Source organism: Diceros bicornis, chromosome 19 (assembly GCF_020826845.1).
Source record: "Diceros bicornis minor isolate mBicDic1 chromosome 19, mDicBic1.mat.cur, whole genome shotgun sequence".
Taxonomy (NCBI): domain Eukaryota; kingdom Metazoa; phylum Chordata; class Mammalia; order Perissodactyla; family Rhinocerotidae; genus Diceros; species Diceros bicornis.
Window position 1 is genome coordinate 26,821,677 of NC_080758.1, and position 17,766 is coordinate 26,839,442.

A 17,766-nucleotide genomic window follows, 5' to 3' on the forward strand; every position below is an offset into this window, starting at 1 on the left:
ACTCAGCCCCAGGCTAGGCTAAGGACCCTTGCTCTGCGCTCCATGAAGCACCTAGCATACATCGCCATCATGACACACAGCATTTTCTACTAAACTTATGTGTTCTTCTACCCTTAGGTTCCTCAAGATGGGATAGTGTCTAATTAATGTATTCTCTGCTTCTGACAAAGAGCAGGGGGTTGATGTTTGATGACCTGCAATGAACTGTGAAGGTCTATTTAATTCAGCAAATGCTGGCAGCCAGTCCAGCACTCAGCAGAGATGAAGGAACCCACAACCTCCCTTCTCAAGAAAACTGTCATCTGGGGGAGAGCCAGCCAAGGGCACAAGGATGACGTATGTGTCCCCTGCCAGGGTGGCCAGGCCAACAGAGGGTACAAGGCCTCAGTGGGGCTACTCCTTCTCAAACACAAATGACACCTCATCTCCCTTTCCAGACAGAACCTCCCCATCTCCTGGCTGCTGATTGTCCTGGCAGCCCCCTCAGCTCCCATTTTGTCACAGGGCCGCACTACCACTCCGGACAGTCCGCCCCTGTGCCTCTCCCTGTCTGTCTTGTCCTCCAGGGTCAGGGTCAGGACAGACTGCACGTGGGCACCAGCTAGGTCACAGCTCACAGAGGCCTTCACGTCACGTCTCTCCTTCGGGGGGCTGCTCAGGCAGGGGCCCTGCCTGCCTGGAGCTCACAATTTGGCAGGAAAGACAGTCATGCAACTGTCACAGGACAGAGTTATAAGGGCCATGATTGACGGGAGGCACAGGGCCAAGAGAGCTTGGAGGGGGGACTCCTAACCCAGCCGGGGGGTCAGGGTGGGCTTCCAGGAGGAAAGTCTGGAGGATGGACAGGTCAGGAAAAGAGCAGAGAGAGCAGCAGCACAGAGGGTGGCAGGCTGGGGGCCTACAAACAGTCTTCCAGGAAATCCCAAGAGACGGGAGCCTCACGGGCCAGGCCACAGGGTCTAGGAGTTTTGTCCGCCTGGCGTGAAGAGCAGTCTCGGGAGGGACAGGATGTGCCCCTGGGACTTCAGGCCCCGGCCACGGTGCCACCGTCTGTATGCAGCACGATCCCGCCACCCTCCTGTGTAGACTCACTGAATAGGTGCTGCAGATGAGGGTGTTGTCACTCTCATGGAAGTAGGCGCTGGTGATAGGGCAGTTTCCCAGGGCAAACAGCTTCCCGCAGAAGGACTGGAGGCATATGTAGTCCTGCATGTCCCACACGCGGATATTCTGGGGGGCGGGACACAGGCAAAGAGGCCAAGAGTGGGTCCTCGGGGATGCGGCCAGCACCTGAGGCCTTACGGTGCTCCTGGGAGCAGGGTCAGGGGCACACAGCACAGGCACTTCCAACGCACACTCACCGCGCTAAGTGTCTGCCACGGACCACAACCCTACAACACAGACACTGTCTGAGGCTCAGAAGAGGGAACGGAGGCACGGCTCCACCCCAGCCCTCCCCAGGGCCTCTCCCCTGCTCGAGTAGCTGACGCTCAATGGCTGAGGATGAAGACCAAGCAAGGCCACATGTGCCCCTGCAGACCCTCACTGGCTCCCACCCCAGCCTCCCTCCAGTAAAGCCAGGGAGGACACAGAAAGCAGCTACCCACGGAGTTGCCAAAAAGGCCCGCCTGTCCCCAGAGTAGCCCCCTCGAGTTCATCCCAGGTTGAGCAACTGTCCCTAGGGAGGCCCCATGGAAGTCCCTCCAGGACCTCATTGCTTGGAGGCATTGGCAGTGAGCTGGAAAGGGCATGGACCTGGGGTTGACCAGACTCCAGTCCACACCCTGGCTCTGCCCATCGCTGACCGTGAGGGTTTTGGCAAGTCTGTGCCTGTCCCCCGACCACTCCAGCCTCGGCTCCTTCATCAGAGGCGAGCATGCCCGGCTCCCAGGGCTGTCGGGAGAATTCCAGACAAGAGCAAGTATGAGGATGTGTTGGGAGGGTGGCCTGGGTGAACCGGCCCTGCCAACTCTCCAACTACTGAGCCCCAGAGGACACAGACTTGTCCCCTGAAGGAGGGCCCCTGGAACCACTGGCCTGTGTCCCCACACTGGCAAGAACACCCATGCAGCCCAGCAGATGGGGCAGTACCTGAACCAATAGCTGCAGAGGAGCAATGTGACGGGTCCGAGCAGGGGAGCCATGGGCATTTGAGAAAGGTCCGGTCCGGCCCTCACAGCCGGGGCAGCTGGGAAGGGGTCCCTGGGAGGGCTGGGAGGTGCAGGTGTGTGGCGGGCAGGGGTGGGAGGAGAATGGCTCACGGGGACTGGGCACCTACTATGAGCCAGGCATGATGCCGCTCTTTTACCAGCAGCTCTCCTCCCAACCACTCAACAACCCATTCTATGGATGAGGAGACTGAGGCTCAGAAGCGGGAAGGGCCCTGCCCAGGACCACAAAGCAAGAAACCCGGGTGGGCTACATGGGAACCCAGCTCTGGTGGTTGGCTCAGGCCTCTACCAGGGGTGGTCAGAGACCCATGGCCCCCTCATGGTGTTCCACCTGGGGCACCTCCCTCTGGGCCTCAGGCCAGGTATGGGACCATGGGCAGGGAAGCCACACCATTCCCCCAGGTCTCAGGCCCCTGCCAAAAGTCAGCCTCTGGCTGGCCAAGCTGGATCATTAGCCCCTGGCCAGCGTCTTTCAGGGAATAGGAACTAGTGGGGGCACAGGGCCACACTCCACGAGGACGGTACCTTGTCCTTGGAGATGCTGAGGAGGATGCTGCTATTCTGACTGTTCACAAGGATGTGTGTCACCGAGGTCTGATGCCCCTTCATCAGCCACACAGGCTTTTTCGAAAAGAAGGGGTTCCACAGGCGGATGAGGGGGTCATAGCCACCGGTCACTGGAGTCAAAAAATGGGTATCAGCCACGGGGGGCCTACACTGGGACCTTCTCCTGGGGCCAGGCCTCAGACCTCAGCCAGGCTTGGCAGATGGGGGGTGTCACAGCAATCCCTCCCTCTGCCCCTCCCACACCACCCCCTCCACCATGCCACGCAGAGCCTGCGTCACCACACCCCCCAGACACCCATGAGAGGGCACCAGAGCGACAGGAGAGGGGGCCAGACGCTGCAGGGCCTCCTCTTCAGCTCTGATGGTCCCCACGTCCCAGCAGTCCTGACATCAGTCCTGCTGGGCCAGCTGCTTCCGTGCGACACGGAGATTACTTACCCAGCAAGTTCTTGTCTGGACAGTAATCAAAGCAAAGAATCCCTCTTCTTAAGTTCAGCACTGAAAACCTACAATAGCAGAGTGGGGAGGCTGAGGGCTGGGAGCCACGGCCTCAGGGGAGCCTCTCGGCCTGGGGAGGGGAGAAGCTGACCCGGGAGGGAGGCCAGGGAGAAGTCACTACCCTCCACCAGGGAGAAAAGCAGCTCCAGAAACCCTTCCCCGGGGCTCACCCTGCAGCCAAGTCAGGGCGGAGCCCCGCAGCAGAGCAGCAACAGCAGCCTCAGCCCAAAGCCAGCAGCTCATGGAGGAGGCGCCCACCTCTCGCCTGCAGGTGAAAGTAGCCCCCAAACAGGGACAACTCCTCACAGGTGTAACGCATCTGCCTCATTCCAAGGGCAAACTTACCTTGATCTTCACCTCACCCATACTGGGACAGATGTCCCCAACCCATGACACAAATCAACAAAAGGGATGGGGTTCCAAGGGCCAGGGGGAAGGGACGAAAGCTCCTGGGTGTGTGCCCCTGCTCCGTGCTGGTCCCTGTGCTGGGAGCTGTCTCCTGCATCACCTGGACCCCTCCCACAACCCTGAAGTCCTGTGCCACGATGAGGACACAGAAAGAAGTTAAGGAGCTGGCCCGAGGTCACATGGCTGGCAAGGTAGGGGTCAGGATTCAGACCCAGGGTGGGCGTGGCAGGGAGAGGCAGGCAGCTCAGCAACGGGTGCTCCAGGAAAGGAAGAGGTGTGGTAGGGCTGGGCGGGGCTGGGAGGGCCAGGGTGACCCAGGCAGGGGTTCTGGAAGGTCAGGTCCAGCGGCCCTCACAGGTCCAAGAGTCCTGGAAGCTCTGCGCCCTTGCACATGCTGTTCCCTCTTATCCACACATCCTGCCCTGCCAGCTCCTTCTGCTCAAACTCTCTCTCTCTTCAAAACTCAACTCGAAGGCCCCCATTGCAGGGCACCCCAGCCCTCTAACACAGCATGCCCTCGAATGAACTTGCCCTTGCACTGGCTCCTCTGCCACTCCCCAGGGGCCTAAGCCAGGGACCTGGGTGTCATCCTGGAGGCCCCCTCTCCTGCACTCTGATCGTCCCGCTGGGCCCCAAATCCTCTTTGCCCACATCGCACCACAGCCTTGACCTCTGCTTAGTTCAGGCCCCTTCATCTCTGTGTCAGCCTCCCAGCGGGTCTCTTAACCTCCAGTCTTGATCCCTCTCCAATCTGCTCTCCACTCCACAGCCAGAAGGATCCCTCTAAAAACCAAAACTTCAGGAAGAACATATTGAATACATGTATTTCATTTATTGTCCAACCAGATACATCTCCCTCCATGCATATAAGTGCAGAGAAGTATTCTGGAAGAATAGTCACAAAAACATTCTAGAAATTATTTCAGGCTGATTCACTCACTTATTCAACAAATATTTACTGGCCCCTACGCCCTTCCAGGATGACCAGAGGCGTAGATATAATGCCCCTGCCTTCACGGAGCTTTCCTTCTAGACCGAAGCAGCATGAGCAAGTGAAGGAACAGAGAGATGGGAGATGGACATTTACAATCATGGCCAGGCCTGCAGGGAAATAAACAGGTGGCTTTAACAGGATAGCTGAAGGAGACCAGGTCTGCAGATGGCAGAAGGGACCAGAAGGTCAGAGGGGACACAGCAAAGGCCATAGCAAGCAGTTCAGGTGGGAGATGATGGTGGCTTCAACTAGGTGGTGGTGGCAGAAGTGAGAGGAGGGGGAGGCGGGGGAGATGCTGTGGGTCGGTCTGCACACTCAGTACGGCCCCCTCCACTCCCACCCCAGCTCCTCCGTCAGATTCACTGCTGGCTCCAACCACTTGAGGAACTCATCTCAGGCCGGCTGCCAGGAAGCCAGACCCTGAGGCCCACACTGCGTTGGAGGCAGAGTTTGGGCTGGCAAGGCCAGACCCCACCTGCGGAGGCCATGCCCCAAGAGGCCATGCCAGGAACAGGAGACCAGCAAGTGGTCAATGGTGTCACCTGCCGGCCAGCGTGTGTACTGCATTCAGACAAGAAGGAAGGGGTGTACGCGCGCCATGTGTGTAAATACATTCTCCGACCCACCCCTAGACTAGATCTCGAATCCCTCCATCTCCACTGGCTGACTCCAGGTCACCACTGCATGCAGCCCGAATTACCACAGTGGCATCCACACTGGTGTCCCCATTGCTACTCCTGCCCACGTACATTCTGCTTGCAACAGAGCAGCCAGGGTGATGCTCCTACACGTCAGATCTCGCAGTTCCTCTGCTCAAAACCATCCTAGAACCTTGTTTATATCTTATTTCAAACAATTGTAAAAAGACATTTTTGAGACATTTGGGGAAAGATTAACTTGGACTAGGTACTAGTGATATTAAATCATTATACTACTTTCTCTACTTTTGTGTGTGTTCGAAATTGTTCATAGTAAAAATGTTTAAAAAACAAAAGCAAACAAAAAACAAGAGCACACCAGGCAGAGAAGAGCAATGCAAAGGCCCTGGGGCAGGAGCATGCCTGAACCACAAGAGGCCAGTGTGGCTGGAGAGGGAAGATAGAAGAGGTGACATCAGGAAGGCAGCAGGGCCAGACCAGAGAGGCCCCCACGGCCATGGTAAGGTGATCCCCCTGACATCCTGCCACTGAGACCCAAGGAAACCAGAAGCTGAATGAAACACATATTGCAGACATGAGGTAATACTACCACCAAAGCAGAGATGAACTTCAGCAAACCAGCTCCAAGCAAGACCCTGCCACACTGCCCACTCAAAGCATGGAAGCCAAGACAAAGTTCCCCACCATCTCAGACATTCTCCAAGGCCCCTCCTCCAACCTGCAGTGAGTTCCTGGATGTGGTAGGAAGGTGCAGAGTCCTCTTTGGTTAACAAGACACTGGGCTTACAATGAGGCCTGGGACACAACTCCAGCTCAAATGTCCGCTCCAGGACAGTCACTTCCCCTCCCTCGGCCTCAAGTTTCCCATCTGTAAAGTGAGGAGTTGGACTAAATTAGCCCTACCATCCCAGGAGTGCACTGACCTCTGGGACAGACAGAGATGGGGCCTAAATGGCCCTCAGTCTCCCCCCCGGGCCTCGCCCAGCTGCTCCCCCAACACAGGCCTCCAATCTCCTGCAGTTCCCACAAGAAGATGTGCCTGAGGCTGCAGCTCACTATTTAGCTGCTCAAGAGCAAAGTGTCACAGACCCAAAGGCTCCAGAGGGTAAAAGCCCGAGCAGGAGGAAACGGCAGAGGCGAGAGGAAAAAGTCCTTAGGAGGAAATACCTACCGTAAAGTGCACAGTGACTGTTCCCTAACCTGACGGAAGTGGGACTTTCCATAACAGAGAGAGACAATGTGGGTTGGATAACGGAAGGGGGGCCACAGGATTCCAGCTTTATTTATAACGTTTTAATTTTTTACAGTGACAATGTAAGCACGTATACTCGTGTGACTAACAGCTGATTCCAAAAAAAAAAGGAAAAAATTCACACTGGGGTATAGGAATCCAGACTGAAGGAAATAGATTAGAACCATCTGCAAAGAATAAATGCACTCAATTATTGAACACATACCACGTACACATTCATTCGCATAATCCTTGAGGGAAGTGAAACTAGTGCATTATCACCCCCTTTTACAGATGAGGAAACTGAGGCTCACAGAGGTGAAGGAACTTGCATTCATTCCTTCCTTCAGAAAATAGTTTTTGACTACCCACTTCCACTATGTCGCGGCTTCTATGCTGAGTTTTGCAGATAAATTGGTGGATAAAAGAGGTCTATTGTATTTTTGCTGCTGGAGGCAATGCCAGAATGATGATTAAAACTGACTGCAGAGCCCACGTTCTAACCACCACACTCCACTGCCGGCCCAGAGGACATGCAGTGCTTCCTTGGACCAGGTGCGATCCGCAGGACACTGTACTGCCCGCAGGAGATGCCACTATCCTGGGGGCGGGCCTACCCTCAGCAGAGACGGCCACACGTGGCTGAAGTGAAGCCAGCTCCCCCGAGGCTCTGTCACCACCCAGCCCCTGCCCAGCCCCCCCACCTCAGTCTGGAAAGAGATGCTCCTTACTTGGGGTTCTCATGGGCTTTGGATGGCAATACTGTCAGCACCAGAGAGGACTTCTCAATGGCGGAGCAGGAGGCCACCAGGTTCAGCTGGGGGATGAACTTGACCTGTTGACACCAGTTGGGATGGAGAACCTGGGAAGAGAGTGGTGGTGGTGGGAGACGCAATGCAAGGACAGCCTTCCAGGCCTGGCCCCCAGAACAGGGCGAGTGTTGGGGGCTGACGGGGCCCAGAGATCACCGAGTCTAATGCCTTTCTTGTGATTACAGCTCTGACAAAGTGATACGGCCCCGCAGTCCTAGCCCAGGTCCTGTGACCTGGGGTGTGTGGCCATCACTTGTCAGTGTAAAGACTTAGAAGTACTCAAGCCTGCTGTGTCATGAACTCTTGTTTATAAGTGGGAGGACAGGCGGGATCAGGCCCAGACTAGTACTGTCACCCCAGCCAAGGGAAGGAAGGATGGATTCGCGTCCACCTCATCCACAGTCCCTGTGTCCACGGGAGCCCCAGCACGGAGGAGCCTGTGCCCCCCGGGCCCACTGCGCCCTCCATGTTTGTCAGGTGGTGGCCTGCTCCCAGGAGCCTGGAGTGCATGAGAATGTTACCTGCTGCGACTTGGGCCACAAAAGGCGGACACTCACAAGTCAAGGGGGTGGCCTGGCTGGATGGGCTGTGAATTCTTGAGCTCCGGCTCTGTGGTCTAGCCCAGGGCTTGGCCTCCCAATCCTGAGCTTTTCCTCTCAGGGACAAGAGTGGAGGAGATGGGGTGGGGGAGTGGTCAGGCTCTGAGCCAGGTTTCACATGCATTGTCTCACTCAGTGTCTGCCACGGTAATGGCTGAATCCGAGACACTGAACGGAAACGGGGACACTTAGCAACTTGGAGGGAAAACCACGCCCAAGATAAGATGCCCATAGAATTTGGAAAAGAAGGAGAGCTACGGTGTGACTCTTCCTGAGAGGGTCCTAGGGCCTGAATGACCCAACCTGCTCAAAAATAAGCATTTAAGAGCCTTGGACCACTCAACTCGGACTGCCCTGAGTGTCAGATTCATTCATTCATTCATTCATTTGTTCAACAAATGTCCTGGGAGCCCACTAAGGCCCAGGTGCTGTTTCAGGTACTAGAGACAGAACAGAGAACACAACACGCTAAGAGCCTGTCCTCAAGGAGCTGTCAGTCTCCTGAATGTGATAGGACAGAAACCAGTGGATGGACAATACGAAGTTGGGAGGTGGTAAGCTGTGATACTGTGATTTATAATAAGAAACATATATTTGGTCTTCATCCTCATTTCTGGCACAGAACTCCTAAAACTCTTGGGATTGCCTAAGTGATAAGATCAATAAAGGTATCTTGATATTCCTAACAAGCCCCTTTCAACCACACCTGAGTTTATGTTAATGAGGTGACTTTTGGAAAGCCCCTAAGGATGGGGGCTGGTTGCCAGTGGAGCCAACCATGTGATTAGAGGGTTGGAACTCCCTGACCTCTGGGGAGAGGAGAGGGGCTGGAGGTTGAATCCATCACCAAAGGCCAATGATTTAATCAATTATGCCTATATAACAGAGCCTCCATAAAAATCCAAAAGGATGGGGTTCAGAGAGCTTCTGGGTTGGTGGACCCCTGGAGATTCGGGAAGAGTGGTGCCCTTAGAGAGAGCATGGAAACTCCAGGCCCCTTCCCACATACCTTGCCCTATACATTTCTTCCATCTATCTGTTCCTGAGTTATATCCTTTTATAGTAAACCTGTAATCTAGTAAGTAAAATGTTTTTCTGAGTTCTGTGAGCTGTTCTAGCAAATTAATCGAACCCAAAGAGGGGGTCAGAGGAACCTCTGATTTATAGCCAGTCGGTCAGATGCACAGGTGATAACCTGGACTTGTGATTGGCATCTGAAGTGAAGGGCAGTCTTGTGGGACTCAGCCCTTAACCTGTGGAATCTGATGCTGTCTCTGGGTAGACAGTGTCAGAACTGAGTTGAATTGTAGGACACCCAGCTGATGTCAGACAATTGCTTGGTGGTGTGAAAAAAAAACACACATTGTCATTGGTGTCAGATCCTATAAGTGCTGCAGGATGAAGGCATTAAGGCAGAGGAGGCAGCAGGGTTGTTCCAGGCTGGTTGGCTATGGACCTGAAGGAAGCAGGGAGGGGGGCATACAGGTATCTAGGGAAGAGCAGGGCAGCCTGAAGGACCAGCATGTGTCAAGGCCCTGAGGTGGAAAGGGGCTTTGTCTGTTAAGGGACCAGCAAGGCTGCCTGCATCTCTGCGGCAGAGGAAATAAGGAGAAGAAAGGTAGAAAGCAAGACCGGGAACAAGCCGGCGGCCAAGCGACCTCGTGTCCTGAGGGTCACGGTAAGCACCTGAAATTTTGTTCCAAACATGATGAGGAGCTCCTGGGGGGTTTTGAGCAAAGGAGTGACATGACTGTATCTGTATCTGATCATTCCTCTGGCTGCTGAACGGAGAAAGGAAGCGGGGAAACAGCTGGAAGGCACAGCAGCCATCCCAGAAAGAGGTGGTGTCTGCCGGGACCAGCGCTGAGCAGTGAAGGTGGAGAGAGAGACGAGAGACGTGGCCCCGTGTGGGATGCATAAGAGTTCTGCCGAGAGAGCCAACAGGGTGCCACAGCTGCCTCGACCCCGTTCCCAGAGGCCAAGCCCCAAGGCCTAAGACTGAACCCAGGTGGCAAGCCCACTCTGCATGTATTTTTGAGTGGTGCATGTGTACAGTTACCATGGCAACCGGCCACGGAAAGATACGACTTACCTTCAGTCGGTAACTTCTGTACAAAGGGGACTTCTCGTTTAAGAGCGTCTGCATGGAAACGCTGATCCAGTGATCTGAGAGAAAACCAAGGTCCATGTCACCAGCTCCTCCCTTTGCCAGACGAGCAAAATCTCAGAAGACACCCTGAGTTGGTTGGCAACTCCCATGTGTATTCCATTCAAATGCACATTGGAGCTTATGTCCTGGCGAGGTCAGTGGGATGAACTCAACACCCAGAACACAGACCCGGGCAGATTAACACTGCTGCCCAGAGCCCCTGCCAGCTCGTGGCAGAGCTGGAACCAGATTTCGGGCTCTTCCCTCTCCCCAGCTGCTGCAATCTAGACCAGCTGATGCCCCGTTAGGGAGATCCAGCCGAGCCAAGTGGAGAACGAATTGAGATCCTAGGCTCTGTTCATTCTGAAAATAATCATTTGGGAATTTGCCATCACACTTCAAACTACACGTCCCTCTTGTGCAGCAAACACTCAGTCCAGGAAGGAGAAGTTGCAGGCACGCGTCATAAAGCAAGTGTGTCTGGAGAACTGCGCTGAGCTCAGCCTGGCCACAGCCCTGGCCTCCTGGGGCTGAGTCTCCTGGCTGCGGAACTGCCTGCGGCAGGCAGCTGAGGGGCCTCCAGGGAAAGCACTAGCAGGCTCCTTGTGCAAGTGAACGGACGGAGGCAGCAGTGACAGGAACGAGCATGGGCCTGCCCTCAGAGGGGGTTAAGGAAGCAGGTCGGAGGGGCCGGGACAGTCTGGGCTCCAGCCTGAGGGACACTCCCAGGTGAAATGGAGACCAGAGAGGAGCTGATCTGGGGGCTTGTGTCAAGCATCTTACTGCCACAGGGTCACCAGCCCCATCTTGAAAGGGCAGGAGGAAGCTTGAGAGGGAGGCCCAAGAGGTGGAGTGTTGCTCAAGGTGGCTAAAGTGGGGCGGCTCTGCTGAGTTAGACTGCTCTGTGAGCCCGTTGGCCTGCCTGCCGCTCCCACTGGACTGGGAGAGCTGGGAGGGCAGGGGGAACAGTCACCAGCACTTACTGTGTGCCTCACACTGCACACTCTGCTTCCTTATAGCAAAGCCGGGAATTGAGTAGGCTCATCCCTATCTGAATAAGGGAACTGAGGCACAGAGAGGTTAAGCAACTGGCTCCAGGTCACACAGAGCTGGTCTGTTCAACTCCTCCCAAGTCAACATGCTCCTCCCAAGTCAACATCCCACCTTGTCTTCATGTTTATCCCCGGCCTTCAGTCAGCATGCAGTTTCGGAAGGACTCCCATCCAACACTCCAGCTTCATCTGCCCCTGCTCCGATTTCTGGTCCACGACTTAGCTCAAAGACCACCACAACCACCCGTGCCAATTCCCAGGGTGGCACAGAGCGACCAGGGTGGGCCGGGTCAGGGCAGGGCACGCAGCAGGGGCAGAGGCTGATGAGGCAAGGACAAAGCAGGGAGCCAGCCCACCGCTGCATCCAGGGCAGGATGCATTTTCTGTGCAGCCAGTGGGGGATGCTGCCCCAACAAGTTTGGCAGGAGGTGTCACCGAGGCCTGGGAGCCCCTGGAAAGTGTCCATCTCAGAAACCCTGACTGGATGCCCAAGGAGATCTTCTGGTGTCCTGGATGGAGGGGGAGTCAGTGTCCTTGTGGGCTGGGGTGCCTGGTGGCCTGGGCTTCTTCCAGATGGATGTGGAGGGAGCAGCCTGGAGGCCAGACACTGTGCATCGAAGGCTCGACCCTGGACAGGGTCCAGTTCAGATGTGTCCCCAACTGCCACAGGCCCAGGGGCCTTGGGTTCTAGCGCTCCTTGGAAGAGCAGCCCCAAACAGCATCCTTCAGCATGTAGTCAGTTTGGGGGACAGCCCAGCAGGTGGTTAGAGTGCAGACTCTGGGGCAGACTGCTGCCTCAGACCTCAGCCGCCACGTACACACTGTAGGGCCTGTGCAAGGTTTACCCCCTAACCCTCTGCTCCTCCTCTCCTAATGGGCTCTGACAACAGCAGTCGGGGGGGACTGCACGGGGTGATGCACCCAAAGCCTCAAAACATGAGTGCTCAGTAAATGTCACCGTGCTTACTTACGTTCATGTGGAGCCAGGCTTTCCTCCGGGCCCCACCGAGCCCACCTTCAGGGCAGCCTCTCCGCCCTCCACCACCACCCAAAGGCAGCTCAGAGCCAAGGAGAGCAGAATTGTCCTCACAACCATGGAAGAAGTGAGCACTATCAACCCAAAACCCAGAGAGGCTGAGTAACTTCCCCAGGGTCACACAGCTGGCACAGGTTCATCTTCCCAGGATGAGAAGGGTCTTGAAGCCCCCCAGCCCTCAGCCCTCACCTGCACAACCTCCCACCTTCAGAGACAGCCCCTCTCCTCAGCCCCTCCCTGTCTCCTGCTGTCACCCCATCACCGCTGTCTCCCACAGGCCGCTCTGAGCTGCGTGCACACGTGCACTGCTGCCTGAGCTTCTGAAGGAGCCAGGCTTCCCTGCGGCTCTGAGCAGGGAGGCAGAGAGAGGGAAGAGTGCCTCACGGCAGGGCCATCTCGACCCCATTCCCCAGCATCTTAGCTACCCCATTTGGAGGCCCTGGGGAGGATCTGAGGGTTGAACAGCCCGTTGGTCACATTGTCGGAGGTGAAGACGATGACGTTGCCTTTGATATCCCCGTAGCAGAACACACCTCTGTGATAGTCAGACCTGGGGAAAGATGGAGATGAAGAGGCCATGGAGCCAGCTGGGCACACCCAGCTGCAGTCCTCCACCCACTCCCAGGCCTCTGACGGCCTTCCTCCACCCTGGGAGCGACTTCCAGTCTTGCCCTCGACAGCTGACAAACATGGGCGCAGCTGCCCAGATCCAGACCATTGGAGAACCAGGTCCAAAAGGAATCAGCATTTTTTTAAAACCAAAATAAATGAAACTCTGGTCCTCCAGCTGCTCTTTGTCAAGTCACCCCTACCGATGGACCGTGACATTCCCAGAGTCCTCAGCCACAGCAGGACAAGCCCCTGCCAGGGTCTGATGGCTGACTTGGTGGGAGAAGGAGAGGAAGAGGAGCTGACGACAACTCTGAGGTCTGAGTGACCGTGAAAGGTGACCCCGAGAGGGAAGCAGTTTGGGGGGAAGAGGATACAGGCACAGGGTGGGAATCTTTCCAGGGGTGTTTCCTGAGAGGCTCTCTGGGGGTCCCAACCCCACCGAATGATGTGGCTGCTGCCAAGACCCTGCACCAATCTCCCACGAGACTCACCAGTAGTCCATGACCAGGACACAGCTGTCCAGATCAATGAAGGTGAAGGCCCGGACACATTTATGGTTACTAATGTCAAAGAACTCTGGGGAAGAGACAGAGCGGGAGGCAGGCATGGAACCCAAATCTACGTCCCCGGCCTTGTGGTCTCTGGTGAGGACGAGCAGCCTCTCTGCTCACCACCCCGCAGTATTCCCAGAGGACTCGGATCCACACTCATAGTCGGCTCAGCGACAGATCTCTCTAATGGCAAGTGCCTGGCTTCCAACGGCTGAGAGCAGGCCTGTGGAGCCACCAGGGACTCACCTATCTTCTGGTCAGTAGATGCAATCGCCACCAGGTTCATGTTGTGGAGACACACCATGTCGGTGACCCACATCTGCTGGTTGTGGAGCTGCTGACACTGGTAAAGCTGGCCAGAGGAAGAGCAGAGGGGACGCACACTGGGGAGGCTTGCCCAGGAGAGCACACCAGGAGCCCTCTCGTGCCTCCCGAGGCCCTGGAGCCAGGCTTAGACCCGAGCCCAGTGCAACCACCAACAACTAATGATGGGGCCTTGGAAAAACTCCCTAACCTCTCTCTCAGTTTCCACAGCTGCATAATGGGCTTAAAAACATCCATCCTCACAATCCCTTCCTAGAAGAGTTTGACGAGCTCATCAAAGTTTTAAATGTGCATCGTTTATGATTCCAAGATCCATTTCCAAGCTGCATCTATGGCTGTGTTCTCATGTTCTCACAGAGAAGTATATGCACGGGTGGACACAGCCACATAGCTATGACAGCAACAGGCCAGAGACCACCTGGAAAGGACGGCTTATATAAATCCACACCAGGGGACGCCACCCACACATTAAGAACAAGGGAGCCATGTACGTACCAATAAAGAATAGTTGCCAAGATCTATTATTAAGTGAAAAAGCAAGGTGAAAAGCAGTATTATAATGTGCTACTAACTGCATATTTAAAAGAAAGGGGGGGCTATACATACAGGCTATCCATGGAAGAGTGCCCCACAACTGGCCACAGCGGTTGCCTCCAGGGAGAGGAATTAGGGGCTGGGAGAAGGAGAGTGACTTCCCACTGTCTGCCCCTCTGTGTGCCTGAATCTCTTCCCCCTGGTTTTACCAAGATACACTTGACATATAACATTGCACTCGTTTTGTTTATTTTGTCTGAACCTTGTTTCCCATCTGCCAGTGTCACCTGGTCAAAGGGGCTCATTAACAAGAAACCGTCCTGCCAGGTTGTGAGACATGAATGGAATCACAAAAGATAGAGGCCTAGGGGCTGCCAGCACTTGGTAGGAGCTCAGCACGCTCGGGGCCCATCCATGTTCTGGAGCCGCCTCATGTGATACTCATGCAGACACAATGTGGGCTGGCACTCCGGGCAGGGACACCATGAGCAAAGGCACGTCAGCAGAAATGAGCTGTGTCCAAGGAAGAGAGGAGGCCAACTGGATGGGTTCGGGTGGAGAGGATGGGAGGTGAGTTAGGGGAGGCTGCCAAGGAACTTGTATTTACCCCCTGAACAATGCTACGGGCCCTGAACTGAAGAGAGCAGAGAGGGTACGATCTGAGACAGAAGGGAGGGGGCGTTTTAGGTAGTTCCTCTAGATGGGTATTCAGAAGGGACAGCGAAGGCAGGGGGGAGGGGGCGTTTTAGGTAGTTCCTCTAGATGGGTATTCAGAAGGGACAGCGAAGGCAGGGGCAGGAAGCGGACAGTGCTGTCAGAACTCAGAGCACCAAGAGCAGAGGGGCCTGCGCTAACGGCTAGGGCAGCGACAACAACGGACCAGGGCCCCCCTGAGGCCCCCTCTCTTGCCCAGGGCTGGAGTCTAAGCCACACACAATGGAGGTGGTGGCAACGCCCACCACCCCCGTGTTCAGATGAGACACTGAGAGCCCTAGGGAGTCTCAGTGCCCTGCCCCAGGTTGTGCAGCTGGCGAGTGAAACCCAGGCCCCACCCCAAACTCTGGGGCTTTCCATCAGCATGCCCTGGGTGTGCAGTGGGTGCTCACAGATGCTGCTTGGCGGCTTCCTCTTGCCAACATCTACTTGCCAAATTAGCCCCAGAAGGAAGGATGCCCAGGTCTGCTGGGCCTTCTAGGGGAGCCTTCCTCTGTCCTTGGCCCTCCGGGCTTTGGCCCTTGAGGGCCACTGAGGTCACGACGTAGCAGCCACCACCAAGAGCTCAGGCTATAATGTGGCCCCCACCCCAATAAACACAGAAAAAGAGAGTGGAGTGTGCCAGAAACCCCAGCCTCAGGAACAAGAGTGTGCCTCCTCCTCGATCCTGAGCTGCCAAGTGCATCCAGGAGAGTCACTGGACCTCCACAGACCTGTTCCCACCTAGGCAACTGGGGCGGAGGGGACTATCCAGAACTGTCCTGCCCCAAGGGACGATCCCCGAATCAACACAAAACACTGTGCAATCATATAGGCTCATGAAAGCCTTCACGCTGCTGGCGGCATTCTCAGTAAGCCTCTCTTCTCCAGAGAGCTGGCCCTCCTCTTTCGCTGAAGGATTCTGGACTGGCCTGGCAACACCAAGCACACCACGGCTTGTTCTCAGTGTTTTATCACTTACTGTGCTTGGCCGGGAGCTGACAGCACAAAGACAATGATGATGTCAGCTTCCGCTTATCGGGTGCCTGCCATGTGCCTTGCCCTCCAAACACCATACATGCATTATATCATTAAAGCCTCCTGCCAGCCCTGTAAGGGGGTACTATTCCTAACCCCATTTGACAGATGAGGAAACTGAGCCACAGACAGCTCTACAGTAACTTGTCCAAGGTCACAGAGCTGGGAGGTGGTGCAGTCGGGCTCCAGAGCCCACGCTCACAGCCACTGGGATATCCTGCCTGGTCCAGGCAAAGGATCTGAATCAGCCAAACTTGGTGATGGAGTGGGTATGACGGAAAGGAAAGGATGCTGCTGTCCAGCACGGGAACCATGGTGGATGATGATGCCATTCACTAAGACGGGGGCACAGGAGAAGTAAGCCTGGTGGCAGGGAGGACTACAGTGACATTCTGTTTGGACAAACCAGGTGTGAGGCGTCTGTTGGACATCCAAGCGGGATGGACATCCAGGTGGAATCCCACTTACAGAAGAGAGGGGCTGGCCCCATGGCGTAGCAGTCAAGTGCACGTGCTCTGCTACTGGCAGCCCGGGTTCGGATCCCGGGCGCACACCGATGCACCGCTTGTCAGGCCATGCAGTGGCGGCGTCCATATAAAGTAGAGGAAGATGGGCACAGATGTTAGCCCAGGGCCAGTCTCCCTCAGCAGAAAGAGGAGGATTGGCATGGATGTTAGCTCAGGGCTGATCTTCCTCACAAAAAAAAAAAAAGAAGAGAAACGTGAGGCCCACGGTCCCATGGCGAAGCCAGAACCTGGACCCAGAAGCTATGACGGCAAGTGTGGGCTGCTTAGACCAGGAACCCAGAGAGGAGACTGCTCTGGGTCCAGTGGGCAAAGGCAGAGGCTCTCCAACGAGCCTGTGTGGGCGCCACTCACCTTAAAGGAACTGATCGGCGCGAAGGACTCAGACCAGGACTGCAGGACCCCGTCCTTGGTGACAGTCAGGAAATGCCCGATCTTCTTGAACCGCTGGATTAAAAACTCTACTTTCACAATCTCACACCCGTGACTCCTGTGGAAGGTAATAAGAGAGAGAAGAGCCCAACAAAAACAGAACAAAGAGCACAGAGGAAGAAGGACACAGCACAAGAGGAGCTTCACCCACATGTATGCACACGTGTGCACAGGCACACCACTGAGGATCTCTAGCAGGCTCCGTGAGACACGGACTCTGTCCCTCCTCCGAGCAGACTGCTACCATTACCCACAGCGGCCCAAAGAAAAGGAGACCCAAGCCGATCTGAGACAGGGCTCCAAGAGCAGTAAGCTTATCCTGTGAAATAGCCAGTCAGCTTCTTCCTGACAGGATGGGTCAGAGGAGACGAGAACAGAGGGCTTTGACAAACCTTCTTTTATGGGAAAAACGACCCACAGAAGGTGAGTGGAAGGGGGATTTTAACTGAAAACTGTAAGATAACACTGTTTCCAGCAACTACTGTGGTGCTCCAGGTAAAGAGGGGAATAAGGCCCAAGAATGAGATAAAAGTGGACAAGGGGACAGTGAGATATCAAAGCCCCGCGCACCCAACTCTGCATCGCCAAGGACACGCACTGAGCCCAGCAAACAGCTCCTGGGCCGGCCTGGCCTCGCAGGAAGCCGTGTACAGCCTTCTCAGCTTCAGTGGTACCTTGCAGTGGCTTCTTTCCTGCCCCAAAGTTGGCTAAGCCAGCTATCTGGCTATTAAAGGGCACCACCATCGTGACTTCCCAACACGTCACAGCACACACTGTCCCACCTGATGTGTCCAAACCTCTGGGCCCAGCAGGGCAGGTAATGTTACCTCACCTCACAGGGACCCAGGGGAGAGCCGTTTGCCTTGAGTTATGTCCTGGTTA

At 55.5% G+C, this 17,766-nt stretch overlaps 1 protein-coding gene across 1 annotated transcript in view; it reads right to left on the reverse strand.

Annotated features, from left to right (window-relative positions):
- The window catches only part of EFCAB8 (EF-hand calcium binding domain 8), a 68,782-nt gene that overhangs the window by 40,323 nt on the left and 10,693 nt on the right, over positions 1-17,766 (reverse strand). Inside the window, exons 5-13 of the mRNA XM_058562943.1 lie at positions 16,807-16,942; positions 13,586-13,691; positions 13,280-13,364; positions 12,602-12,726; positions 10,032-10,105; positions 7,260-7,390; positions 3,177-3,244; positions 2,697-2,848; positions 1,093-1,230 (exon numbers count right to left, since the gene is read on the reverse strand). Of these exons, the coding sequence (XP_058418926.1) occupies positions 1,093-1,230; positions 2,697-2,848; positions 3,177-3,244; positions 7,260-7,390; positions 10,032-10,105; positions 12,602-12,726; positions 13,280-13,364; positions 13,586-13,691; positions 16,807-16,942 (1,015 nt within the window). The remainder of the gene's footprint in view (positions 1-1,092; positions 1,231-2,696; positions 2,849-3,176; positions 3,245-7,259; positions 7,391-10,031; positions 10,106-12,601; positions 12,727-13,279; positions 13,365-13,585; positions 13,692-16,806; positions 16,943-17,766) is intronic.